General features: G+C 42.5%; 1 protein-coding gene across 1 annotated transcript in view; it reads left to right on the top strand.

Annotated features, from left to right (window-relative positions):
• Nucleotides 1-25,887, top strand: part of LOC124805036 (glutathione S-transferase D7-like) — a 100,938-nt gene that overhangs the window by 24,254 nt on the left and 50,797 nt on the right. Inside the window, exons 2-3 of the mRNA XM_047265456.1 lie at nt 7,347-7,502; nt 11,568-11,626. Of these exons, the coding sequence (XP_047121412.1) occupies nt 7,362-7,502; nt 11,568-11,626 (200 nt within the window). The 5' untranslated portion in view covers nt 7,347-7,361. The remainder of the gene's footprint in view (nt 1-7,346; nt 7,503-11,567; nt 11,627-25,887) is intronic.

Here is a 25,887-nt window from a genome sequence, read left to right as displayed (position 1 = left end):
CTTTCCGTTTGATCATTGACGTGTCTGTTCTCCTAGTGTAGTCTTAGCAGTGGCAGTGGTAGTACATAAAGTCGTTATACACTGAAGCACCAAAGAAACTGGTAGAGGCATGCGTATTCACATACATAGATAATTATCTATGTATGTGAATACGCATGCCTCTACCAGCTCTACAAAATAATTTTTTTTTTTCGTTGCCAGGGAAGTTTGAACGAAAATGGGATATTGTTATGATACTCATTCCGAGTATATTTGTACTTTTTCCAAATTGGCTCTGGTTTTTGAGATATAGGTTATTTGTGGAAATGAGAGTTTCATGTGGATAATATCGACTGCAGGGTCCATATATGGTGTAATGTATTTGCTACCTGTTTTTTAATTAGTGATATTGTACTATCTTTATTAAACAATTGTGCTCAGGGAGTGCATCTGTGTGGTTGAGGATTACATCATGCAAACATCACACTGTCAGCAAGTGTTCAGTCCTGTTGTGCGGTGCGTGTGTTGAAGATATTGAGGGTTGTGCAGATTTGAATTCGGCGGTACTCGACATTCATTTGTTGGCCGAGGTAATCCCCGCAACAGCCGATAGGTAGCGTTCAGTGTAAACAAGAAAAATGGCGATGGTCGGCAGTCACACACATGTGCAGTGCAGCTTCAAGGAGATAGAACCTTTTCATCGTGACGTAGCAAATAAGAGGTGAGTATTCATTTCACACAAAACAATTAATGATGTTTGTTGGATGTGATTGACATGCAAATACAAGAAAGTTCTGCATAATATGTAGTATTTGTGCAATTTTGTTTTAGGAAAACATGAGTTCTTCACGCCGTCTTTGCGTGAACCATCCAGATGAGTTCTGCTACATTTGTGGTGAATACGTTCTTCAAAAGAACAGGAAGAATATCACTCCTTTTGTGAAGGAAGCGTATCTGGCATATTTCGGAATTAAACTTGGAGATCAAGACAAGGCATGGGCACCCCATAAAGTTTGTAAATGCTGTGTGGAGTGCTTACGGCAGTGGACAAAACGAAAAAGGAAAAGCTTAAACTTCGGAGTGCCTATGGTATGGCGAGAGCAGAAGAACCATACAGATGATTGCTATTTTTGCATTGTTAATGTGAAAGGTTTTAATAGGTTCAAAAAACGAAAGTGGGAATATCCCGATTTGGAGTCAGCAAGAAGACCGGTGGTGCACAGCAACGATGTTCCTGTACCAACCTTCACAACATTACCCACGCTAACATCATCAGATGACGATGTGCACGGCGAGGAATGTACAAGTAGTGGTTCGGAATACGAAGGACGTGAGACACAACCCCAGCAGTTCGACCAGAAGGAGCTCAGTGACTTGATACGAGAACTCAATCTTTCAAAGCAAGCATCAGAACTCTTAGCATCCAGGCTTAAGGAAAAGAACTGTCTTCATCCAAGTGTTAAAATAACAGCTTACCGGACGAGAGAAGAAAACCTTCTTCCATACTTCAACCAAGAAGAGGTTATAGTGTATTGCAGCAATATACCTGGACTTTTACTTGAATTGGGGCTGCCGGAATATAGACCAGAGGACTGGCGTCTCTTCATAGACAGTTCCACTAGAAGTTTAAAACGTGTTCTCCTACACAATGGCAATCGTTACGCATCTATTCCAATTGCCCACTCAACAAAACTTTGTGAAGCATATGCTAACATCAAGATGGTTCTGCATGCAGCACCAGTGGTTGATTTGTGTTGATTTGAAAATGGTGAACTTCTTGCTTGGACAACAAAGTGGATACACAAAGCACCCATGTTTTATCTGCATGTGGGATAGTAGGGCAAAGCACGAACATTGGAAGCAGAAAACATGGCCTCCAAGGGAACATATGGCTGTTGGTGAAGCAAACATCATTAATGAACCTCTGGTTAGTAGGGACAAGATTGTTCTTCCACCATTACATATTAAGTTAGGACTAATGAAGCAATTCACCAAAGCTTTAGACAGAAATGGTAATTGCTTCACATACATCTGCAATACGTTTCCTTGGCCTCAGTAGTGAAAAACTTAAGGCAGGAACATTTGATGGTCCTCAAATTCGCAGGCTCATCAACGATACCAATTTTACAAGTGTCATGACTGTCACTGAAGCATCGGCCTGGAACAGTTTTGTCGCTGTTGTAAAATGTTTTTTGGGCAATCATAAAGCTCCCAATTACGAGGAACTGGTCAAAAACATGCTCACAAACTTTCAAAACTTAGGAGCTAACATGAGCATAAAATTGCACTTCCTTCACAGCCACTTGGATTGATTTCCTCGTAATCTAGGTGATTTCAGTGAGGAACAAGGAGAGCGGTTCCATCAAGATATGAAAGGAATAGAGGAAAGATATAAAGGAAGATGGGACAGGCATATGATGGCAGATTATTGCTGGAATCTGCAACGTGACTGTTCTGAAGAGACCTATAAAAGGAAAGCGTGCAGGAAGCGGTTCGTCATGGACGGAAAATGATATACTTATAGAGAAAATTTTCAATTATGTTTTATACGTGGACAAATGCCTATCAGGTTTTCATAGAAGCTATTTATAAAGATTACTTTCTTTTTTCATTGTAGTTTGTAGCGCTCGAGTTCAGTATTAGCAATTTTTTCTAAGTTTTTGAATAAATCATGCATTATCTCAAAAACTAGAGCCAAACTGCATAAATGGTTGCTATATTCGTCCTCAGCACCACTAACCCATCCTAAAGCCACTCAAATATCCTTGGCAAGAAAATGAGTGTTGACCAGTGTTTTAATGTAAACAGGTAGAATACGGCGCTGCGGTCGGCAACGGGTATATAAGTCAATTGTCTCGCGCAGTTAGATCGGTGACTTCTGCTGCAATGGCAGGTTATCAAGATTTAAGTGAGTTTGAACGTGGTTTTATAGTCGGCGCAAGAGCGATGGGACACGGCATCTCCGAGGTAGCGATGAAGTGGAGATGTTCCCGTACGACCATTTCACGAGTGTACCGTGAATATCAGGAATCCGGTAAAACATCAAATTTCCGACATCGCTGCCATCCGAAAAGGATCCTGCAAGAACGGGACCAACGACGCCTGAAGAGAATCGTTCAGTGTGACAAAAGTGCAAACGTTTCGCAAATTGCTACAGATTTCAATGTTGGGCCATCAAATGTCAGCGTGCGAACCATTCAACGAAACATCACCGATATGGACTTTCGGAGCCGAAGGCTCACTCGTGTACCCTTGATGACTGCACGACATAAAGCTTTACGCCCTCCTGGGCCTGTCGATACCGACATTGGACTGTTGATGACTGGAAATATGTTGCCTGGTTGGACGAGTCTCGTTTCAAATTGTATCGAGCGGATGGACGTATATGGCTATGGAGACAACCTCGTAAATCCATGGACCCTGTATGTCAACTGTGGACTGTCCAAGATGATGGAGGGAGTGTAATGGTGTTGGGCGCGTAGAATTGGAGAGATGTGGAACCCCTGATTCGTCTAGATACGACTGTGACAGGTGACACGTACGTAAGCATCCTGTTTGATGACCTACATTCATTCACGTCAATTGTGCATTCCGACGGGCTTGGGCAATTCCAGCAGGACAATGTGGCATCCCATTATGTCCAGAAATGCTACAGAGTGGCTCCAGGAACACTCTTCTGAGTTTAAACACCCGCTGATCACCAAACTCCCCCGACATGACATTATTGAGCATACCTGGGATTCCTTACAACGTGTTTTTCAGAAGAGATCTGAACCTCCTCGTACTCATACGGATTTATGGACAGCCCTGCAGGATTTACGGTGTCAATTCCCTCAGCACGACTTGAGACATTAGCTGAGTCCATGCCACGTCCAGCTGCGGCACTTCTGCATGCTCGCTGGGACCGAACACAATGTTAGGCAGGTGTTCCAGTTTCTCCTTACAAGTAGCTGTTGCAAACGGACACTACTCCACGAGACAAACAAATTTAAATACAGCAAACAGAGACGTCAATGACCGGACGAAAGTTCATAATTTTGTGAAAAAAATATATGGCATGAGGGAGATCTGAACGCGGATCTCCCCCAGCGCGGTCCAACACCGTGAGCACATAAGAACGACACCGTGGACATTGGAGTGCGCTCGATGATGTAGATCTTGAGCATGGACCATTCACCGTTTCGATTTTGCTTCTTTTTTCAGTTCGGTTCGCCTTCTTCCTGTTTTCCTGCTCGATCTGTGTCCAGTTTTTAACGGGCCATCCACTGGGTCATCTTGCCACTGTATCTGAGGGGGTGTGATGCGGTGTTTCCCTTTTAAGGAATACTGTTCAGACACCTCCCATCGCCTCCTTATCTTATTATATTCTATTGTAGAAAAGTCGGAGAGGCTCTGTCCCCGCGGCAGCCGCAGTGGTCGACAACTCCACGACGGCTACCGCAGTCCACTTCACCTCTCCGCGCCCCATGCTGAACTCAGGGTTATTGTGCGGTTCAGTCCCCAGTGGAACCCCCCCCCCCCCCCCCCCCCCCCCGCCGCCCCCAGGGAATGTCTCACACCAGACGATTATAACTCTTAAGTTTTCGTTGTAGAGTAATGGTGGTGTACTCGTACGTGGAGAACCTGTTTGCACAGCAATCGCCCACATAGTGTAGCTGAGGCACAATAAGGGAACCAGCCCGCATTCGCCGAGGCTGATGGAAAACCGCCTAAAAACCATCCACAGACTGGCTGGCCCACCGGACCTCGACACAAGTCCGCCGGGCGGATTCGTGCTAGTGACCAGGCGCTCCTTTCCACTCAGGAAAACCGTGCGTTAGAGCACACGGCTAACCAGGCGGGCACCTCCTTATGGTAGTTATACTGCATTTTCAATATATTTGATTTTTGTAGACACTAAGACGTTATTTCATCTGTTTAATAGTTACCGAGATTGCAGTGATAAGAAGGAAACCTTCCTAGACGCGGAAACTTCTGTTTCAAAAACCAACGTAACACCCGCCCTAATTAAAAGAAAGAAAAGATGTTGGATGTGCAAAGAGATACCACTGAAAGCGATACTATACGTAAATTTCAGTATTTTTGCATTATTTTTTTAGGAGATAGAGACTTTAAACTTCATTCTTGTTATGAGTTAAATACCGACACAGTTGCACGCTGTTTTCAGAAGCATAATATTACAGGGTGAGTCAAGAAGAAACTTTGGAATGATATAGAAAGTTATTGAAATAATTTACAGAATCGGTACTATGCGGACAGTATATCGTGCCATTCGGTCGCGGCAGAAATCAAACGCGAACTTAGCTGTCGTAGGGAAGCGGAGTGGGGGAATAAGCCCCGCCCCCTCTCGAAGGGCTGCCATCCTACGTCCGCATTCCGTGCTGCCGCGAAATCAAAACTGACACAAAGTCCATAGGGATTGCTCTGATTTCTTTTGTTGTCGTGAGAGTCGCATTCGAATCGCTTTATGCACTGGGATTAGTCCCTTCACTTGAGTAAAAATGAAACAAAAAGAAATCCACAACACAGAGCAAATTGGAGTACACAAAGCATTTGGAAGTGGCTACAGCGTAATTGTTTGCTGCGGTTGGCAATGGTGATTCAGACCCGACCTCTACCTGTATCTTAACCAAACATAGTTCAAAACACTCCACATTTAAAACTGCCACGTCCTCACAACAGATGTGTCATTTTGCAGCAAACAACCTCAAGTTTGATTCACGTAGCCCATCAGTGCCCCATTCCGCCACGAGTAGCGGCAGCGCAGTGCACCGTTAAAATGTCTGCTTTCACTGGTGACAAGAGCGCTCGCTGTATGCTTTCTTTGAGGTTTCATTAAAGACCGTGTATATATCCCCCCCCCCCCCTATCCATCAGACAGTTTAGCCAAAATGGAAAATCGAATGTACGCTGCTATTGCACAAGTTACCCCCATTTGCTACAACGAATGTGGGGAAGAAGCAGATAACCGGTTGAATTTCGCTGCATCACAGATGCTAGTCACATCGAACCAAAACGACACTTGACAATTTTATGTGATGCTTGAGGCTGTTTACTACAAATTGACACATCCACCGATTCTGCAAGTTATCTCAATAAATTTCTGTATAATTCCAAAGCTATAAAGTCCTTTTTGACTCACCTTGTATATAGGAAAAGCAGTGCAGTTCGAAAATTGTAAAAAATTCATTGCCAAGAGAGGTATTTGAGTAATCAAGGAAAAAGAGTATTGCTGTGAGAGCATTAGTTTTTGAGATATAATGTGACACATTTGAAGCTGTTTACGAATGCGAAAATTGTACCTAATTAATATAACTCTTTCTCTAACTGAAATTAGTATTTATACTTGATTTTTATGGAAGGTAGAGCCTTTTTCCATCGCTGCGGAAAGCGGTGCGCTGTGGCGCCTGCCTGGAGAGTCTACTCGACGAGACAACGCCGCAACTTCGGAGCTTAAACGTCAAGTGACAACTAGTTTAAATCAGACTATAAATATCACGTTAGCCAGCTACAAGCCGTGTGCCGCCGGCGCGGTGCCTTGTAACGTTGGGTACCCCGCTTGCCTATAGCTGTTGCGTCCCCTGTGTCGTCGCCTTGAAAATCATCACGTCTCCTCCCTTCCTGAAAGTGCATTATCTCGTTGCGTGTCACCCAAAAATCAAATTTGTTAATAGCTTATCCTTCATCAAATTATCCAGAAAATCTTTAGAAAATGCTAATGTAACTGCATCGTCCTTAAACGACACTAATAAAAGTTATCTAATGAGTAACAGAACGATATGCGATTATTTTTGTTTTACGCAGACAGTGTTGAGAGTAATATAAATTTTCGAGTATACATCTATGGATGAGATGGCGCCGAGAATGTACTGAAGCCTTCAATCTAGAAATCTGCAAAGTCGAAGCAAGACTGCTCACGTGAATTATTCTTTTCTCAACATAAAAAATGGCAGTTTCATATTTAATGTTTCAGAACAATACTAAAATTATGATATAGGAAGGAAGTTTAGAGTCAGGGAGTAAGGATAATAGTGGAGGATACCCCATTCAGTAGGAGGAGTACACCTTTCTACAGTAATTAATCTTTAAAATAATGGTGTTACTTCTTAGCCGCGCGGGATTAGCCGAGCTGTCTGGGCCGCTGCAGTCTTGGATTGTGCGGCTGATCCCGGCGGCGGTTCGAGTCCTCCCTCGGGCATGGGTGTGTGTGTGTGTGTGTGTGTGTGTGCGTGTGTGTGTTTGTCCACAGGATAATTTTAAGTTAAGTAGTGTGTAAGCTTAGGGACTGATGACCTTAGCAGTTAAGTGCCATAAGATTTCACACACATTTGAACATTTTTTTTGTAACTTCTTACATCTGTTTTCAGACGCAGCTTGAAAAGATGCCGATAGTTCTGTACCATTTTCCTCTCAGCCCGCCTTGCAGAACAGCTCTGTGCACCGCTAAGGCCCTTGGGCTTGACGTCACCATCAAAATCGTCAACCTCATGGAAAGGGAACACCTCAATGAGGACTACGTTAAGGTAATGTGGCGGCTAAAACATTTTGGATTGGGTGCACTGTCATGGTTAGTAACTCAGATGCGCACTTAAGCGTTTTTTAAGCACGTTTAATGCAGTTCTGTAATTGTACTATATGAGGCTACGAATAAGGTGTTAAATGTGGATCATATATACACCCTGTATATATATATATATATATATATATATATATATATATATATATATATATATTGAAGGCATGTGAGCTATGAGATACACATTAATTAATGTATACATTATCAATATAAATGTCTAGTGTAATAAAGTCGTTGGTAGTGCCTTCGCTATAGGTAGGGACAATTGTTATGTATGTTCTTCAGAGGAGTCGGAAAGTCGCAGGATGGTAAAAAATAGCATTTTCAGTTGTTAACCCTATAAAATAATTTGAAATTTTCTATTTAAAATACTGCAAAATTTATTAAGAAATTCTAGTTAGTAATATTTTTATTTCATTTTTCAAATTTGTATGTGTTCTCAGGAAAATTACCGAACTTACGGTGTGTTCGTATTCAGACCTTTGCATTTTCGAAAAAGTTACACACAGATGACTGTGGATTTCACTCTTCTGTTATAGAAACTCTGACCTTTCGGTCGATATCACTGTCATAGCAACCAGCTGTGTTTACAGTTCAGGTTTTGATCTGTGAGCTAGTGTTTTGAGTCTCGAGTTTTGTTTGTGCGTTATTCGGAGTTTATCCGTCTTGTTGTTACTTTTAGTGCTGAGTCTCATAAATACATCAAAAAAAGTTTTGCATCACCTCGGTTCCGAGAGTTCCGGAACCTGTACAGAAAATTGGAATAGTGATCAACACAAACATCATTTCCGCCCTTTTCATTGCCCATGACAACCACACACTGTATGTTGTAGTACCATACAGCGAGATCTTCAGATGTGGTGATCCAGATTGCTGTACGGACCGGTACCTCTAATACCCAGTAGCACGTCTTCTTGCATTGATGCATGCCTGTATTCGTCGTGGCATACTATCCACAAGTTCATCAAGGCACTGTTGGTCCAGATTGTCCAACTCCTCAACGACGATACGGCGTAAATCCCTCAGAGTGGTTGGTGGGTCATGTCGTCCATAAACAGCCCTTTCCAATCTACCCCAAGCATGTTCGATAGGGTTCATGTCTGGAGAACATGCTGGCCACTCTAGTCGATCGATGTCGTTATCCTGAAGGAACTCATTCACAAAATGTACACGATAGGGACGTGAATTGTCATCCTTGAAGACGAATGCCTCGCCAATATGTTTCCGATATGGTTGCACTATCGGTCGGAGGATGGCATTCCATGACCACCAGTGGCGTACGTCGGCCCCACATTATGCCACCCCAAAACAGCAGGGAACCTCCACCTTGCTGCGCTCTCTGGACAGTGTGTCTAAGGCGTTCAGCCTGAATGGTTCAAATGGCTCTGAGCACTATGGGACTTAACAGCTGTGGTCATCAGTCCCCTAGAACTTAGAACTAGTTAAACCTAACTAACCTAAGGACATCACACACATCCATGCCCGAGGCAGGATTCGAACCTGCGACCGTAGCAGTCATACGGTTCCGGACTGCGCGCCTAGAACCGCGAGACCACCGCGGCCGGCGTTCAGCCTGACCGGGTTACCTCTAAACACGTCTCCGACGATTTTCTGGTTGAAGGCATATGCGACACTCATCGGTGAAGGGAACGTGATGTCAATCCTTAGCGGTCCGTTCCGCATTTTGTTGGGCCTATCTGTTCCGTGTTACCTGGTGTCGTGGTTGCAAAGACGGACCTCGCGATTAACGTCGGGAGTGAAGTTGCGCATCATGCAGCCTATTGCGCACAGTTTGAGTCGTTAACACGACGTCATGTTGCTGCAAAACAACATTATTCAACACGGTAGCGTTGCTGTCAGGATTCATCCGAGCTATAATCCGCAGGTGGAGGTCATCCACTGCAGTAGTAGCCCTTGGGCGGCCTGAGTGAGGGACGTCATCGTCAGTTTCTGTCCGAACAACATTGCTTTGGTTCACTCCGAGACGCCTGGAAACTTTCCATGTTGAGAGCCTTTCCTGGCACAAAGTGACATTGCGGACGCGATTGAAACGCGGTATTGAGCGTCTAGGCATGGTTAAACTACAGACAACACGTGCTGTGTACCTCCTTCCTGGTGGAACGACAAACTGATCGGCTGTCGGACCCCTCCTTCTAATAGGCGTTGCTCATGCATGGTTGTTTACATCTTTGAGCAGGTTTAGTGACATCTCTGAACAGTCAAAGTAACTGTGTCTGTGATACGATATCCACAGTCAAGGTCTATCTTCAGGAGTTCTGAGAACTGGGGTGATGAAAAACTTTTTTTGATGTGTGTAGTAAGAAGTCTAGCAGCCCGCGTCTAAATTGATTTAAAGTCTTTCTTTAATCCGATCTGGTAGTGATCCCAAACACTCGAGTAGTACTCTAGAATAGGTCGCACTAGCGTTCTACATCCGGTCTACTTTACAGGTGAGCACACTTCCTCCAATAAACCGAAATCGACCACTCGCCTTTTCTACCACAACCCTCACATACTCGTTCCATTTCATATCACTCTGCAACATTACGCCTCTGGAGGTTCAGCTACTTGGAGACCATTCGCAGTCTTTCATGGATGCCGTGTTCCAAAACAACGATGTAATTTTTATGGACGGCAATGCTCCATATCACCGGCCACAGATGTTCGCGATTGGTTTGAAGAACATTCTGGACAATTCGTGGGAATGATTTGGCCATCCAGATCACCCGTCGTGGGTCCCATCGGACGTTTATGGGAGACAATCGAGAGGCCGCTTCAAGCACAAAATCCTGCACCGGCAACACTTTCGCAATTACGGGCGGCTATAGAGGCAGCACGGCTCAGTATTTCTGCAGAGACTTCCAACGACTTGTTGAGTCCATGACAATTCGTGTTCCTGCTCTACGCCGGGCAAAAGGGGGTCTGGCACGATATCAGGAGGTATCCTTGAGTTTTGTCACCTCAGTGCAAGTTTGTTTGATTAAGAGCTGTGTCACTAGCGAATGGTAAAATTATTGGTATTATTTTGCGGGTGAGAAATTTTAATGTGCACAGGGATCGCCAAAGTTCGCCAAAAAGTGTCTAAAAATGTACTCTCTTTATCTGAATAATTAACGAACTAAAATGTTATCTTGGTGAAAGTATGCATTCTTGTAAACCGAAAATTTGGTGCTACAAAACTATGGCACTAGATTTTTGAAAGAATTTCACATTAAGATTGGAATATTCTGGAACATAAAAATTTTCAACATAAATAATTTCTGAAACGTAGAGTTTTGGAAAAAGTGTAACCTACGTTGCAAAGCGAAGAATAAGGGCTTAAATAAAATAACAAATCTAGCATAATTGAATTTTGACGTGCACATGGTTCCTAGTTACCTTAAATTACGAATATTTGTTTAAACAAAATATTTCCAGATGAATTAAATATGTTTGTTCATCGGCAGTAGGCAATTTATACAGTGAAAAATGAATTGTCACTTGAATAGGAAATTAGTTCGTGTAACTATTGCAAGTGTACTGCTAATGGGAAAAAAGGTGTGAAAAGAATATGATAATATTGGCTTCAAGAGTGGTATAAGAACAACGAGGATAATTCCACCTTGATCTGTTACAAGCAACAGTTGGATTCTGAATGTTAGAACAACTCTACAGAATACAGGAACTAGTAAACGAGACAAAAACAGTAAGCCGAGAATGTGTCTTGTATTTACATTTGTCTTTATGTCTATTAAAATGTGAGCGTATTTATTCTGTCTCTGAGTAATTTTGCCATGCATTGCAGAGATTACTTACACGAACAAAACAAATACTGTATTCTAAACCATTGGCAACTCGCAGATCTGAGAATGATTAAATTTTGTAATATAACCAACATTGTTAAGTTCAGGAACTGACTAATCTAAAACTTTTTAGTGTAATCTGTATATTCTGCTCCACGGATGAAATGTCTAGTTTCGCATAATGTAAGACTGATGTGACTGCGAGTTGTGACCAAATCCCTTCGTTTCAGATGAATCCAGAGCACACAATACCGTCTCTGGACGATAATGGTTTGTTCATATGGCACAGGTAAGCATATTTTGTTCAGTTATAATTTCTGAAGTGAATAAGATTTATTATTTTCTGTTCCGAAATATAATGCCGAGTCGCATTATTATAACAGTCAGCTAGTGTCCAGGATAAATGCTGTTAGCAACAGAGTGAAGAGATATGAAGCAGACGTGCTCAGTTTTGAGTAGTTAGGCCTCGACAGTATCTGTAGCCATGCTGTCTGCTGTGTTCCACACACCTACTGAAATGCATATGAATAAAGACACAGTCTTCGACATTTGGTGTGGTTTATTATGTTAAACGGTTTCGGCCTTCGTTGCAGGTCTTCCTCAGGTCCGTACATCTATTCACTGCGAAGCTCAGCTAGTCGACGTGGCAAAGATACAGTTACACTGAATAAAATATATCAAGTGACCCAGTCCGTGTCTTTCTTCATTAGCAATTCCGATATCCTGGTTAAACTGTTTAATTCTTCACTGTTGTCGTCGTTGTCGTCGTCGTCGTCATTGTCGTCAGATGTTTATGGAAGCCGCCATGAATGATGCTCAAACGTATTTAAAAAACTCGCGGCACTGTCATAGCAATGTCGCATTGCAAGCAAAGCGCATATTTGTGCGTAAGCTTCCCTGACTAAAGTGCTAGCCCTTCGTAAAAAATAGCTGAAATTACGCTGTAGTTATTTTCATTATCGCGGCTAATGAATTAAAACATTAACTTTGTTTCCCTTAATGCCACAATATCCCTTTATCCACCTGGGACCTACCTCCTCAGACAGTGTGGAATATCATCTGTTCCTGTCCGTAGTCCAGTGAGGTGATTATTTTCTCCGTTACATAAGTGCCTGTGGAATGTAAGTGGTAATACGCTATCTAATATTATGATTATCGGTTCTTGCACTTGTTGGTAGCGGAAATGGGGACTGCTCATTGCGTCTATGGCATTCAGTAAGCCGTAGGTGTATTGTGGATGGCACAACTCCAGTAATAAATATATACTTTGAACAGAAGTCTGTAGCTAAGGTAGAATTTTCAATATTTTTGGGTGTGTCCATTGATGAGAGGTTAAACTGGAAACAACACATTGATGGTCTGCTGAAACGTCTGAGCTCAGCTACGTATGCTATTAGGGTTATTGCAAATTTTGGTGATAAGAATCTCAGTAAATTAGCTTACTATGGCTACTTTCATTCACTGCTTTCGTATGGCATCATATTCTGGGGTAATTCATCGTTGAGTAGAAAAGTATTCATTGCTCAAAAACGTGTAATCAGAATAATTGCTGGAGCCCACCCACGGTCATCTTGCAGACATCTATTTAAGGATCTAGGGATCCTCACAGTAACCTCACAGTATATATATATTCACTTACGAAATTTGTTGTTAATAATCCAACACAGTACAAACGTAACAGCAGTGTCCATAGCTATAACACCAGGAGAAAGGATGATCTTCGCTATGCAGGGTTAAATCTGACTTTGGCACAGAAAGGGGCAAATAATACTGCCACAAAAGTCTTTGGTCACCTACCAAACAGCATCAAAAGCCTGACAGATAGTCAACCAACATTTAAAAATAAATTAAAAGAATTTCAAGATGACAACTCCTTCTACTCATTGGCTGAATTTTTAGATATAAATTAAGGGAGGGAAAAAAACCTAAATTAAACATTAGTGTCATGCAGTATTTTGTGTAATGTAATATCTTGTACAGACATCTTTTATTGACCTGACACGTTCCACATCATTACGAAGTGTCGTATTCATGATCTATGGAACAAGTATTAATCTAATCTAATCTAATCTCTACCAAATGATGAGCAAATTAGGAAGCTCGGTTTCGTTGCTGGGTACGGACTAGAACAATCTGGAGTTGTTGAGCAACGGGTCGGTGAGCGCTGGCAGTCCTTTGTAACCGTACATTCTGGGCGGGCTTCAGTGAGGACGGGGACCTTGGCTTCACCGCCTGTATCACGATGATGGTACAGATTTCTCGAAGAAACTCCTCAACCTCTGGGTGTGCTACGTGTCGATGTGATGGATGGCTACTGAGCCGAAAAAGTAGTTAGTGGACATCCTGTAATTAACCTGCCGCACCTCAGTTATGTAAGGATTATACAACAAAACGGGGCTCTGTCTGGGTGGACACCTATTTCCATAGCTACTAGTGTCACAGCAGAAAGTCGTACAGAACAATCAGTAACTACGAAAAATGTACACAATGACAGGATTCATTTATATAAAAATGAACTTACATTTATTGATAAGGAACTAGGGATATTCGAAAAGCGCTAGAATTTATAACCAAACCGCTAAAATCAGTGAAACGGCTTGTAAGTAGGCTGTTTACGTTTTTTTTATTGGTAACGCCACGTAGCGCTCTATATGAAAATCACTGACTGTGCTGTGTGCAGTCTGAGGCTGGTCGGCATTGTTGCAATAGTCGCTATTGTAGTGTTGGGCAGTTGGCTGTTAACAGCGCGTAGCGTTGCGCAGTTGGAGGTGAGCTGTCAACAGTGGTGGATGTGGGGAGTGAGATGACGGATTTTTGAGAGCGAATGATCTGAACGTGTGTCCATCAGAGACAGTAAATTTGTAATATTGGATATCATGGACTTATATATATATATATATATATATATATATATATATATATATATATATATATATATATATATATATAAAATGACTTTTCAACACTATAAAGGTAAATACATTGTTTGTTCTCTATCAAAATCTTTCTTTTGCTAACTATGCCCATCAGTAGTTAGTGCCTTCAGTAGTTTGAATCTTTTATTTAGCTGGCAGTAGTGGCGCTCGCTGTATTGCAGTAGTTCGAGTAACGAAGATTTTTGTGAGGTAAGTGATTTGTGAAACGTATAGGTTAATTTAGTCAGGGCCATTCTCTTGTAGGGATTATTGAAAGTCAGATTGCGTTGCGCTAAAAAATATTGTGTGTCAGTTTAAGCACAGTCATGTATAATTTTTCCAAGGGGATGTTTCAGGCTTACAATCCGACCAGCTTCTTAGATGAAACACCTACATCTAAGTCTACGTCTACATTCACATGACCGCGGTTCACATTTAACAGCTTGGCAGAGAGTTCATCGAATCAGTTTAATACTATTTATCTACTGTTCCACTCTCAAAACTGTACAGGAGAAAAACGAATTCTGAAACCGTTTCGTGAGAGCACTGATTTCTCTTATTTTATTACGATGCTGATTTATAACACTTGTTGGTGTACCGAGCCAATTGCCACTTTTCGCAATATGCAGATATCTTGTCTACATCATTTTGCAGTTGGTTCCCATCTCCTGATGACTTTACTAGACCCTAAACGACAGAATCATCTGCAAAAAATTTGAGTGTTGCTGAGATTGTCTGGTAAATGGTTTATGTAGATCAGGAACAGCAAAGGCCTATAACACTTCATCGGGGAACGCCAGATATTGTTCTGTCTTCCTCGATGATTTTCCGTCACTTACGGCGGTTGCCTCTGTCCCTCAGCCAGATGCTGTCGCTTGTCCTGTTTGAGAGTAAACTTCTCAGAATGCAAGATCCGAGCAGTCACAGAGAGTGTGATTATTGTGGTTGGGAGCTCCAATTTTAGGTGCATTATGGGGCCCCTTAGGAACATGGCTGCCAAGCAGGGGAAGAGAGCCAATGTGCACTTCGTGTGCATGCCGGGTGGAGTCACTTAAGACGTGGAACAAATCATTCTGGATGCCATGAAGAGCACAGGGGCAGCCAACTGCAGGTGGTGGCTCACTTCGGTACCAGTGATGTGTGTCGCTTTGGATCGGAAGAAATACTCTCTGGTTTTGAGCGGCCATCCAGAAGTGATAAAAGCTGCCAGTCTTGCTTGCGAGATGGACAGGGCCGACTGCGGACCTCTGATACAGAGCCGAGTGGAGGGTGTCAATCAGAGGCTCAGACGGTTCTGCGACCGCGTAGGCTGCAGATTCCTCGATTTGCGCCATAGGGTGGTGGTGTTTCGAGTACCGCTAAAGATGTCAGGAGTCCATTGCACGCAGGAGGCGGCTAGCAGGGCTGTGTTGTGTGGACTGGGCGGTTTGTTAGGTTAGACGGTCTCGCGAAACTCAAAAAGGGCTTCAGTCTCAAACGGAGCAAGTAGAATTCAGGAAGAACGTAGATCTAGGAACCATCGGTATAACAGTTGTAAAGTGTCATAGTTGTGTTGGCAAAGTACCAGAGCTTCAAGCGCTGTTAGAAAGCACTAATGCTCAAATCGTTATAGACTCCGAAAGCTGGATAAAACTGAAGACACGTTCAGCCGAAATTTTTGCGTTGGAGCCAACGGTGTTCAGAAAGGATAGACTAAAGACAGTTGGCGGTGGGTTCCTTGCTGCTGGTAGAAGTAGTTTATCTTGTAGCGAAATTTAAGTGGATAATTCCTGTGAATTAAAAGCCATTCTTGGCAACCAGAAGAAAAATGATAATTGAATCTCTTTACCGAAATCCCAACTCAGATGATTCAGTTGCTGAAATGTTTAAAGAAAACTTGAATCTTATTTCAAACACCTACCCGACTCATACAATTGGTGGCGACGTCAATTTACCCTTGATATGTTGGCCAAAATACATTTAAATCCGGAGGTACGCATAAAACATCATCCAAAATTATACTAAACACATTCTCTGAAAATTATTTCGAACCCACTCGAATAGTGAACAGTTGTGAAAACACACTCTTAGCAACAAATAATCCTGAGCTAATAACGAATATTAAAATGGATACAGGAATTAGTGACCACAGAGTTGCCGTAGCAAGACTGACTCCTGTAACTCCCAAACCCTCCAAAAATAAACTAAAAATATATCTATTGAATAAAGCGGATAAAAATTCACTTGATGTCTTCCTGAGAGACAATCTCCACTTCTTCCAAATTACCGGTGTCAGTGTAGATCAGATGTGGCTTGAATTCAGAGAAATAGAGTCGACAGCAATTGATAGATTTATACCGAATAGATTAACAGATTACGGAGTTTATCCACCATGCTACACAAAACAAATAAGAACACTGTTGCAGAAACAAAGAAGAAAGCATGCCAAATTTAAATTAACGCATAATCACCTAGACTGCTGATCTTTTACAGGCGCTCAAAATTTATCGCGGACCTCAATGCGAGATGTTTACAATACCTTCTACAATGGAACTTCGTCTCAAAACCTGGCAGAAAATTCGAAGAGCCTCTGGTCGTATGTAAAACATGCTAGTGGCAAGACACAATAAATGCCTTCTCTGCGCGATAGCAAAGGACATAGTGTCAATGACTGTGCCACTAAAACTATTGTGTTACTAAACACATCCTTCCAAAATTGCTGCACGAAAGAAGACGAAGTAGATGTTCGAGAATTCGAATCAAGAACAGCTGCCAACATGAGTAGCTTATAAAGTGATATCCTCGGAGAAGTGAAGCAACTTAAACCACTTAATAAAAGCAAGTCTTCCGGTTCAGACTGTATACCAGTTAGGTTCCTTTCAGAGTATGCTGATGAGATATCTCTGTATTTTGCAATCATATACAACCGCTCGCTCAACGAAGATCCGTATCCAAAGACTGGAAAGTTGCACAGGTCACACCAATATTGAAGAAAGGCAATAGCAGTCATCCACTTAATTACCGGACCTTATCATGAACGTCAGTATCCAGCACGATTCTGGAACATATGTTGTGTTCGAAAATTGTGAATTAATTGAAGAGAACGATCTATTGACACATTGCCAACACGGATTTAGAAAACACAAGACAACTAGCTCGTTACTCACACCAAGTGTTGAGTGCTATCGACAAGGGATTTCAAGTTGTTTCCGTATTTCTAGATTTCCAGAAGGCTTTTGACACCGTACCTCCCAAGCTGTTATGGAACAATGTTATGGAATACAGTCTCGGATGTGCGACTGGATTCCTGATTTCCTGTCAGAGAGATAACAGTTCGAAGTAATTGACGGAAAGTCATCGGGTAAAAAAGAAGTGATTTCGGTGTTTCCCAAGGTAGTATTATAGGCCTTCTGCTATTCCTTATCTGCATAAACGATTTAGGAGACTATCTGAGCAGCCGTCTTAGGTTATTTGCAGATGATGCTGCCGTCTATCGTCTAGTAGAGTCATCAGGAGATCAAAAGCAATTGCAAAACGATTTAGATAAGATATCTGTATAGTGCGAAAATAGTCAATTGATCCTAAATAATGAAAAGTGTGTGGTCATACACATGAGTGCTAAAAGGAATTCGTTTGAACTTCGGTTACACGATAAATCAGTCACATATAAAGGCCGTAAATTCAGCTAAACACCTAGGGGTAAAATCTGTAGAAAAAGACAGATTGCACTACATCCTGCAAATAACTGAGGACGTAGGTTGCGAGTGCTACTCTGAGATGAAAAGGTTGGTACAGGAAAGGAATTCGCGGCCGTCCGCATCAAGCCAATCAGAAGGTGACTCAAAAAGAAAAGGAGGGAGTAGAGTAAAGACTGCACTGCTGCTTTTGTTTTTAATTCGATTATTAATGAAATGTTTACTGAAGTCCACAACCACATATCTGTATTTAGAGACAGGTCTAAGCAGGGGGACACTCTTGAGTGTTCAACGATTTACCCTTATCACGTCCTCGAGATTCACTTCCCAATACAATTTACCACTTTAACGCAGAGTTACATGCAATCTTAAGCGTACTGAGTCAAGAGGAATGTGTTCATACCTGCAAATTTCAAGTTTGTTCCGACTCCCCGAGTGCCCTTAAATGTTTTTAACTAATGTACTCTGGAGACAAATAAGTCCGTAACACTCAGGTCTGTTCTTCACCTGCGAAGAATGGGGCTATCATTCTCATGAATAGCAGGGCGCAAGCGGATTCATGATAATGAACTGAAGGGTTTTGCATCCACGGACGCGTGTATTCTAAATCAAGTGGGTCAGTGTGCTGCCCCCTACGTGCTATGCCCTCGCATTTTAAGCAGGTAGATGTGGCCACAAGAAGAAGAGTGACTGGAAGCGGTGGACAATAATTGCGACTGGTGGAACCATCTACTAGGCTGTGGCGTAACTCCTTCCGGCTACTAAGGGGACGTGAAGAACTTCTCACGCCACTTCGAGTAGGGCATAGTCTGATGACGTATGGATTCCTGTTCTGGAGAGAGAATCCTCAAATAGGCGATGTTGGTGACGTTCCGATTTCAGCACACCACATAGTAGATAAAAGTACTCTCCCAGACAGAAAAACTACTTACCACGAAGGAATTATTCGAATGGAAAGGAAACTGGTAGGTGTGATGTACATGTGCAGATAAAGAAATTTCTGATAAGTTGGATGATTTATTCATGACAAAAGGACTTCCCAAAATCATCAGGCCAGCAACGCGTTGGCCCATTTCTGTCCGTTATGCAAGCAGTTACTCGGCCTGGCATTGGTTGATAAAGTCGTTGGATGTTCACCTGAGGGATATCGTGCCAAATTCTGTCCAATTGGCGCTTTAGATCGTCAAAATGGCGAGCTGGTTGGAGGACCTTGCGGGCCAAGGTGGGGTTTGGCAAGCGCGAAGACTAACAGCAGAAACTCTCGCCGTGTATGCACGTGCATTACCTTGCTGAAATGTAAGCCCAGGTTGGCTTGTCGTGAAGAACAAGAAAACGGGACGCAGAACATCATTGAGGTATCACTGTGTTGTAACGGTGTCGCGGATGACAATCAAAGGGTCCTGCTATAGCCCCTAAGACTACCAAATCACTACCAATATCAATCATCGTCGCTAGAGCGTAGGTAGAATGAGTATCTGTAGCTAGCAAAATCACCTTATTAACTGCGTCTTAAGTTGACTTGCGTCTTGTAAACCCGTACTGCTGAGGGCTCATTCCGTTTAACAGTATGTCATCTTGTAACCTTTTCAAATATCTTGCCAAGAACTTTCAAAAGACAAATTGGTCTGTAGGATTTGGGTATAATTGGATCCTTATCTTGCCCTTTACTGATTATGACCATTTCAGCGTTCTTCCACGGTGCAGGGGCTGTTCCTTGCAAGATACACTCATTGCACAGCTCGCACAAGTAACTATCTAATTGGTCACATAAGGCTTGTATTACTTCGGCAGGGACCCCGTCCGGTCCTGGAGATTTTTCCTTTTTCATTCTTAAAATAATATGCCTAATTTCTTCTTGTGAGAAAGGATACACAAGTTTATTGTTCTGTATTCTTCCCATAACATTTCCTGTAACCTACGCTGATTATCCGTCTCGCCTTCTTCTCCATAGTCAGGAAGTAGTGTTTCCATTAGCACGGCTGGCTCTTCCCAATTTTCTGTCACCGTCCCATCATTCCTTCTGAGCGTGTCTACGACTGTTGGTGATAGTATTTTCTCGCAGACTATTTTATATGGTACACGCCAGCGATCGGTTCTAAGTTAGCCTCCACGAATTAATTCCATCGTTCCATGTTCGTTTTCCCCAATTCTTCCTTAGATCGTTGTTTTAAATACCTGTATCTACGCAAGCTTCGGGCTCTTTCTTCTTGAGTGGTGCTGCCCTGGCACAGCTCCGTGGCTCTTCTTGTTCTGCATCTTCAGAGCTTCTGTCCATACGCGAAGTTGTTATTGTTGTTGTTGTGGTCTTCAGTCCTGAGACTGGTTTGATGCAGCTCTCCATGCTACTCTATCCTGTGCAAGCTTCTTCATCTCCCAGTACCTACTGCAGCCTACATCCTTCTGAATCAGCTTAGTGTATTCATCTCTTGGCCTCCCTCTTCAATTTTTACCCTCCACGCTGCCCTCCAATACTAAATTGGTGATCCCTCGATGTCTCAGAACATGTCCTACCAACCGATCCCTTCTTCTAGTCAAGTTGTGCCACAAGCTCCTCTACTCCCCAATTCTATTCAATACCTCCTCATTAGTTATGTGATCTACCCATCTGATCTTCAGCATTCTTCTGTAGCGCCACATTTCGAAAGCTTCTATTCTCTTCTTGTCTAAACTATTTATCGTCCACGTTTCACTTCTATACGTGGCTACACTCCACACAAATACTTTCAGAAACGACTTCCTGACATTTAAATCTATACTCGATGTTAACAAATTTCTCTTCTTCAGAAACGGTTTTTTCCCATTGCCAGTCTACATTTTATATCCTCTCTACTTCGACCATCATCAGTTATTTTGCTCCCCAAATAGCAAGACCCCTTTACTACTTTAAGTGTCTCATTTCCTAATCTAATTCCCTCAGCATCACCCGACTTAATTCGACTACATTGCATTATCCTCGTTTTGCTTTTGTTGATGTTCATTTTATACACTCCTTTCAAGACACTGTCCATTCCGTTCAACTGCTCTTCCAAGTCCTTTGCTGTCTCTGACAGAATTACAATGTCATCGGCGAACCTCAAAGTTTTTATTTCTTCTCCATGGATTTTAATACCTACTCCGAACTTTTCTTTTGTTTCCTTTACTGCTTGCTCAATATACAGATTGAATAACATCGGGGAGAGGCTACAACCATGTCTCACTCCCTTCCCAACCACTGCTTCCCTTTCATATCCCTCGACTCTTATAACTGCCATCTGGTTTCTGTAGAAATTGTAAATAACCTATCGCTCCCTGTATTTTACCCCGGCCACCTTCAGAATTTGAAAGAGAGTAACCAGTCAACATTGTCAAAAGCTTTCTCTAAGTCTAAAAATGCTAGAAACGTAGGTTTACCTTTCCTTAATCTTTCTTCTAAGATAAGTCGAAGGGTCAGTATTGCCTCACGTGTTCCAACATTTCTACGGAATCCAAACTGATCTTCCCCGAGGTCGGCTTCTATCAGTTTTTCCATTCGTCTGTAAAGAATTCGCGTTATTATTTTGCAGCTGTGACTTATTAAACTGATAGTTCGGTAATTTTCACATCTGTCAACACCTTCTTTCTTTGGGATTGGAATTATTATATTCTTCTTGAAGTCAGAGGTTATTTCGGCTTTCTCATACATCTTGCTCACCAGATGGTAGAGTTTTGTCAGGACTGGCTCTCCCAAGGCTGTCAGTAGTTCTAATGGAATGTTGCCTACTCCGGGGGCCTTGTTGCGTGAAGTACTTCTTTATAATGACCTTCGCTGATAGGTACCCATGCATCCATTGCTCTATGTATAGCCACGGTCAGTTTTTGCGCTTTAACGTCTACATTATCAAACTCTGTGACGTCTTGAGATTTCCCTGCCAGTGATGGTATAGTGTACGATATTGTGGTCACTCGAAGTCATTCCATTCGCAACCTTCCAGCCTTTCACAGGGCGCGCCCCTGCCGTATTTGCTAAACTGATGTCAATATTTGACGTTGCTCCGACCCTCCCTTCGTAGGTTGGCGGATTGTAAGGTGCCTTCAATACCTACAGGTTCAGTTCCACAATGCCTCTTCTAGTTGTCTTCCAAGGCCATCAGCCAGGCGGTCACGTCACAGCCGGTCGGTGCCGCCGAGCGGTTCTATTCGCTTCAGTCTGGAACCGCGCGACCGCTACGGTCGCAGGTTCGAATCCTGCATAGGGCATGGATGTGTGTGATGTCCTTAGGTTAGTTAGGTTTAAGTAGTTCTTAGTTCTAGGGGACTGATGACCTCAGATGTTAAGTCCCATAGTGCTCAGAGCCATTTGAACCATTTTTTTGAGCCACGTCACAATACTGACTTCTCATTTGCATCAGTGTAGTACATAAGAGGCTTAATTCGTCCTAGGTGATTAATATCCTTTAGTCTTAGCAGATACTCGTCGCTCTCATCACTAAATTGAAAATACGTGGAAACCAGGATGCAATCGTCCCTTCCGGTTCACGTTTCGACACAGATTACATGTTCCGAACAGTACTGCGATATTTTTGTCACTGTTATGGCCTTGTTAAGTACTTTTATTGGTGCCATAGGGTCAGTTATTGGCGTACTGGGGATATTTCCTACCTTCGTATACTGTTCTAGGAGGCACACTACATCTAACTGCAACTCTTCTGCCACTCTTCTTAGCCTCATGCAATACGCTGACACTTCTCCTGGCGTTAAGCTATCCTATCTTTATCTCCATAATGGGTGACGCGTATATATTCGGCAGTCTTGTCCTACTCGCCTGTAATCGCATGCTGTACGACCATGCGTCATCACAATATGCTGGTACAAAGTGTCTAAGGAAACTGATTCATTTCTTCTGACAGAAACCTGCTTCAGTAACTTCTACAGCTTTTCCACTTATATTCGCAGATTGTTCACTCTGAGATGGACTCTGTCTACGAAATCTGGTACAGGAAAAAACGCTGTAATAAACGTCTTCGGCTTTCGGAGTCTAGTGAGTTGCATAACGTTTTCTATGGTTTCATAAATCTGTCGCGGATCTGTTCTGGTCTGTGTTTTTGTTGTTTACTCCTTTGTAGAAGATGTTTGTTTCCTGTACTCGCTGGCTCTCGTACTGTTTTTGTTGCAGATTCATTTTTTGCATTGGAGAATCTTGTTTTACTTGTGTAGGTAGCGTAGTGTATTCCTCAGGATATGTGCTGTCGCATTCTACGTACAGCTGCCAGTTTGTGTCACCAAATCCTATTCGCCTATATCATGTCACTCCTGCATCCGTCTGCGATCTTGCTTCTCTGTTGTACCATATAGATCTGAATTTTCGCCCAAAACTTCTTTCCTGCTTATTCGTAGATGAACGATGCTCTACTTCAGTCTGTGTCGCATGCTATGTTCTATGGTACTTACCACTTACTTTTTGCCAGAAAGTCCTCGCTCTTTCGGTGTCCTGATAGTGATTTATGTTTCTTACATAGACGGCACTTGATGGTGTCATTGCTTTCTGCTGTTATGAGACGCCTACTCATAATCCATTCTTAAAATCTACCTTGTTAGGAGTGTTTGATATGTGTGCCATTCGTTTCTGTTCCATGCTCATTTTTACCCCTATATTTACAAGGCTCACACACTGCCTCTTGTTTGATTTTATTGCAGTCTTTTCTGATATGGTCTTCTTCCCGACAATGTCCACTTGTCTACTTGATTATCGCAATGTCTTTCCCAATGACCAAGGTCTTGACATTGAACACGCCCCCTCACTACTAGACAGTGTTTCACTGTAACCGAACGGAACCCAAATATACTTTATGTCGCTTCATGAGAGTTGTTCTAACCTCAGGACTCACTTAAATAACTTGATACCACTTTTCTTCCCCCTTGGTCCTGACCTGAATCATACTGCAAAGCCGCTTTCGAAGCTTTCCTTACTCAGTTCATCTTCAAGGTTCTACATGTATCTTGTATCTCTGAGTGCCTTTGCACCTGTGACCTCTGGCATGTCATACAATATAATTAAAGGTCTCTTTTTCTTAGGCTGTTCACGAATCAGTGTCACTTGCACTTTTTTGTTGTTCACTATCTTTTCACTTTGTGCACCCCTCCGGTCAGTGGTGGTTGGTTGATTGGGGGGAAGGGACCAAACAGCGAGATCATCGGTCCCATCAGATTAGGGAAGGATGGGGAAGGAAGTCGGCCGTGCCCTGTCAAAGGAACAATCCCGGAATTTAGGAAATAACGGAATACTTAAATCAGGGTAGCCGGACGCGGGTTTGAATAGTTGTTCTCCCGACTGCGAGTCCAGTGTGCTAACTACTGCGCCATCTCACTCGGTCGACAGCAGTGTGATAACCTGACTGTTGCCCAGCATACGGCCTGACAACCGGTACCCCTCGGGTTGTTACCCGCGTCACCTTCACAGCATAGCGGTACGTTGACGATATTCTACGTCCTGTTTTGTTGCCCTTCATAGCAAGTCATCCTGAGGCTATATTACAGCAAATTAATTCATGCATTACAAGGTGAGAGTTTCTACAGGTTGTCTTCGTGCACGTCCAATCCTGCCTTGGTCAGCAAGGTCGCCGAATCTGTCCCGAGAACGTTTGGAGCTTCATCGGCCAGGCACACCAAACAGCTCGGGATTTTGGAAAGCTAACGCGTCAGTTGGACGGAATTCGGCACGGTATCCCACAGGAGGACATCCAATAACTTTGTCAATCAGTGTCAAGTCGAGTAATTGCTTGCATAATGGCCAAAGGTGGACCAACGTCTTACTGACTTTCTCAGTTTGGAAAGCTCTTTCTCTTCAGTTTTCCTGCAATTTTAGTCATTTGTTTGTCTCTATATGTACATTATATTTACCAGTTTCCGTCCCATTCGGATAATTCCTTCGTAGTGTGTCTTTTTCTTCGTCTTAGAATGTATTTTATATTCTGACAAGAGGGGAGAAATTAGTTTACCAGCTGATATGCCCTCTGTTTTAGCTGACGATACGTGATACGACTTTTAAGGTTCCCAGGAATGTCTGATTTATTCCCTGTAAAATTAGGGCTAGGGTTTTAATGTGTTATCAGAGTGACTGGCTCATCTTTTTTTTACAGGATGAACTAGCCACGCTGCCTGAATGATTTCTAATTACATTCCTCCCGGACTAATTTGGGAAATGCGCCGCACACACACACACACACACACACACACACACACACACACAAACGCAAACACGCATGCGCAAGCATATTGGACATCCTGCAGTATGTGTTTCATTTTTACTCAAGTAATACGTGTAGTCCAAAACATCTCAATTTCTTGACGGAACGACATTTAATACTATAGATTTTAATTTTTCATCTTCTCCTTTCATAATGTTTTGGCTCGTAACTGTGTATTGTACATTTATGTAGATATTTCTATTTATTGTAATTCATAATTTTTAGTATTAACTCATAGTTTATCTTCCGCAATGAACATCACAATACAGTCCCGGTAGCTAATTTCCCATAAAAAGCAGTAAATTCAGAATACATGGCCAACCTTAAATCTGACACCTTTCTACACGTCTACACTTCAGGCTTTAGTGCAAGTGTGACATGCAGAGGCGCTTAACTGAAAGTTATTTACGGTAGGACATATATTTAAGAAAGTATTGTGCTTATTGACGTCGCTGGCAGTTGGGAATTTTGCTTACAAAGTAACGTGTACCGGGAATTAACACATCCTGTCACCACAGTTCTTGTGTAAGATGTGAAGTCGATGGCTTGACCACCAATGTAGCTCCTTCATTTCCTTCAAGGCACATACAGTATAAAATAGGAATTTTATTGGTATTGCCACGGGGAATCCATTAAATTTGACTCAAAATAATCGAAACTTGTTCTGCTTGTGCTGAAGGATCGAGACCCATACATATATTCGCGTAAAGACTGTATTCACTTAGCATCACGTCATTTTTTTTTTTTTTTGCAGTAGGA

Source organism: Schistocerca piceifrons, chromosome 7 (genome assembly GCF_021461385.2).
Source record: "Schistocerca piceifrons isolate TAMUIC-IGC-003096 chromosome 7, iqSchPice1.1, whole genome shotgun sequence".
Lineage (NCBI taxonomy): Eukaryota > Metazoa > Arthropoda > Insecta > Orthoptera > Acrididae > Schistocerca > Schistocerca piceifrons.
Note: the sequence above shows the minus strand (reverse complement) of the source record. Positions and strands in the feature narration are given on the sequence as shown.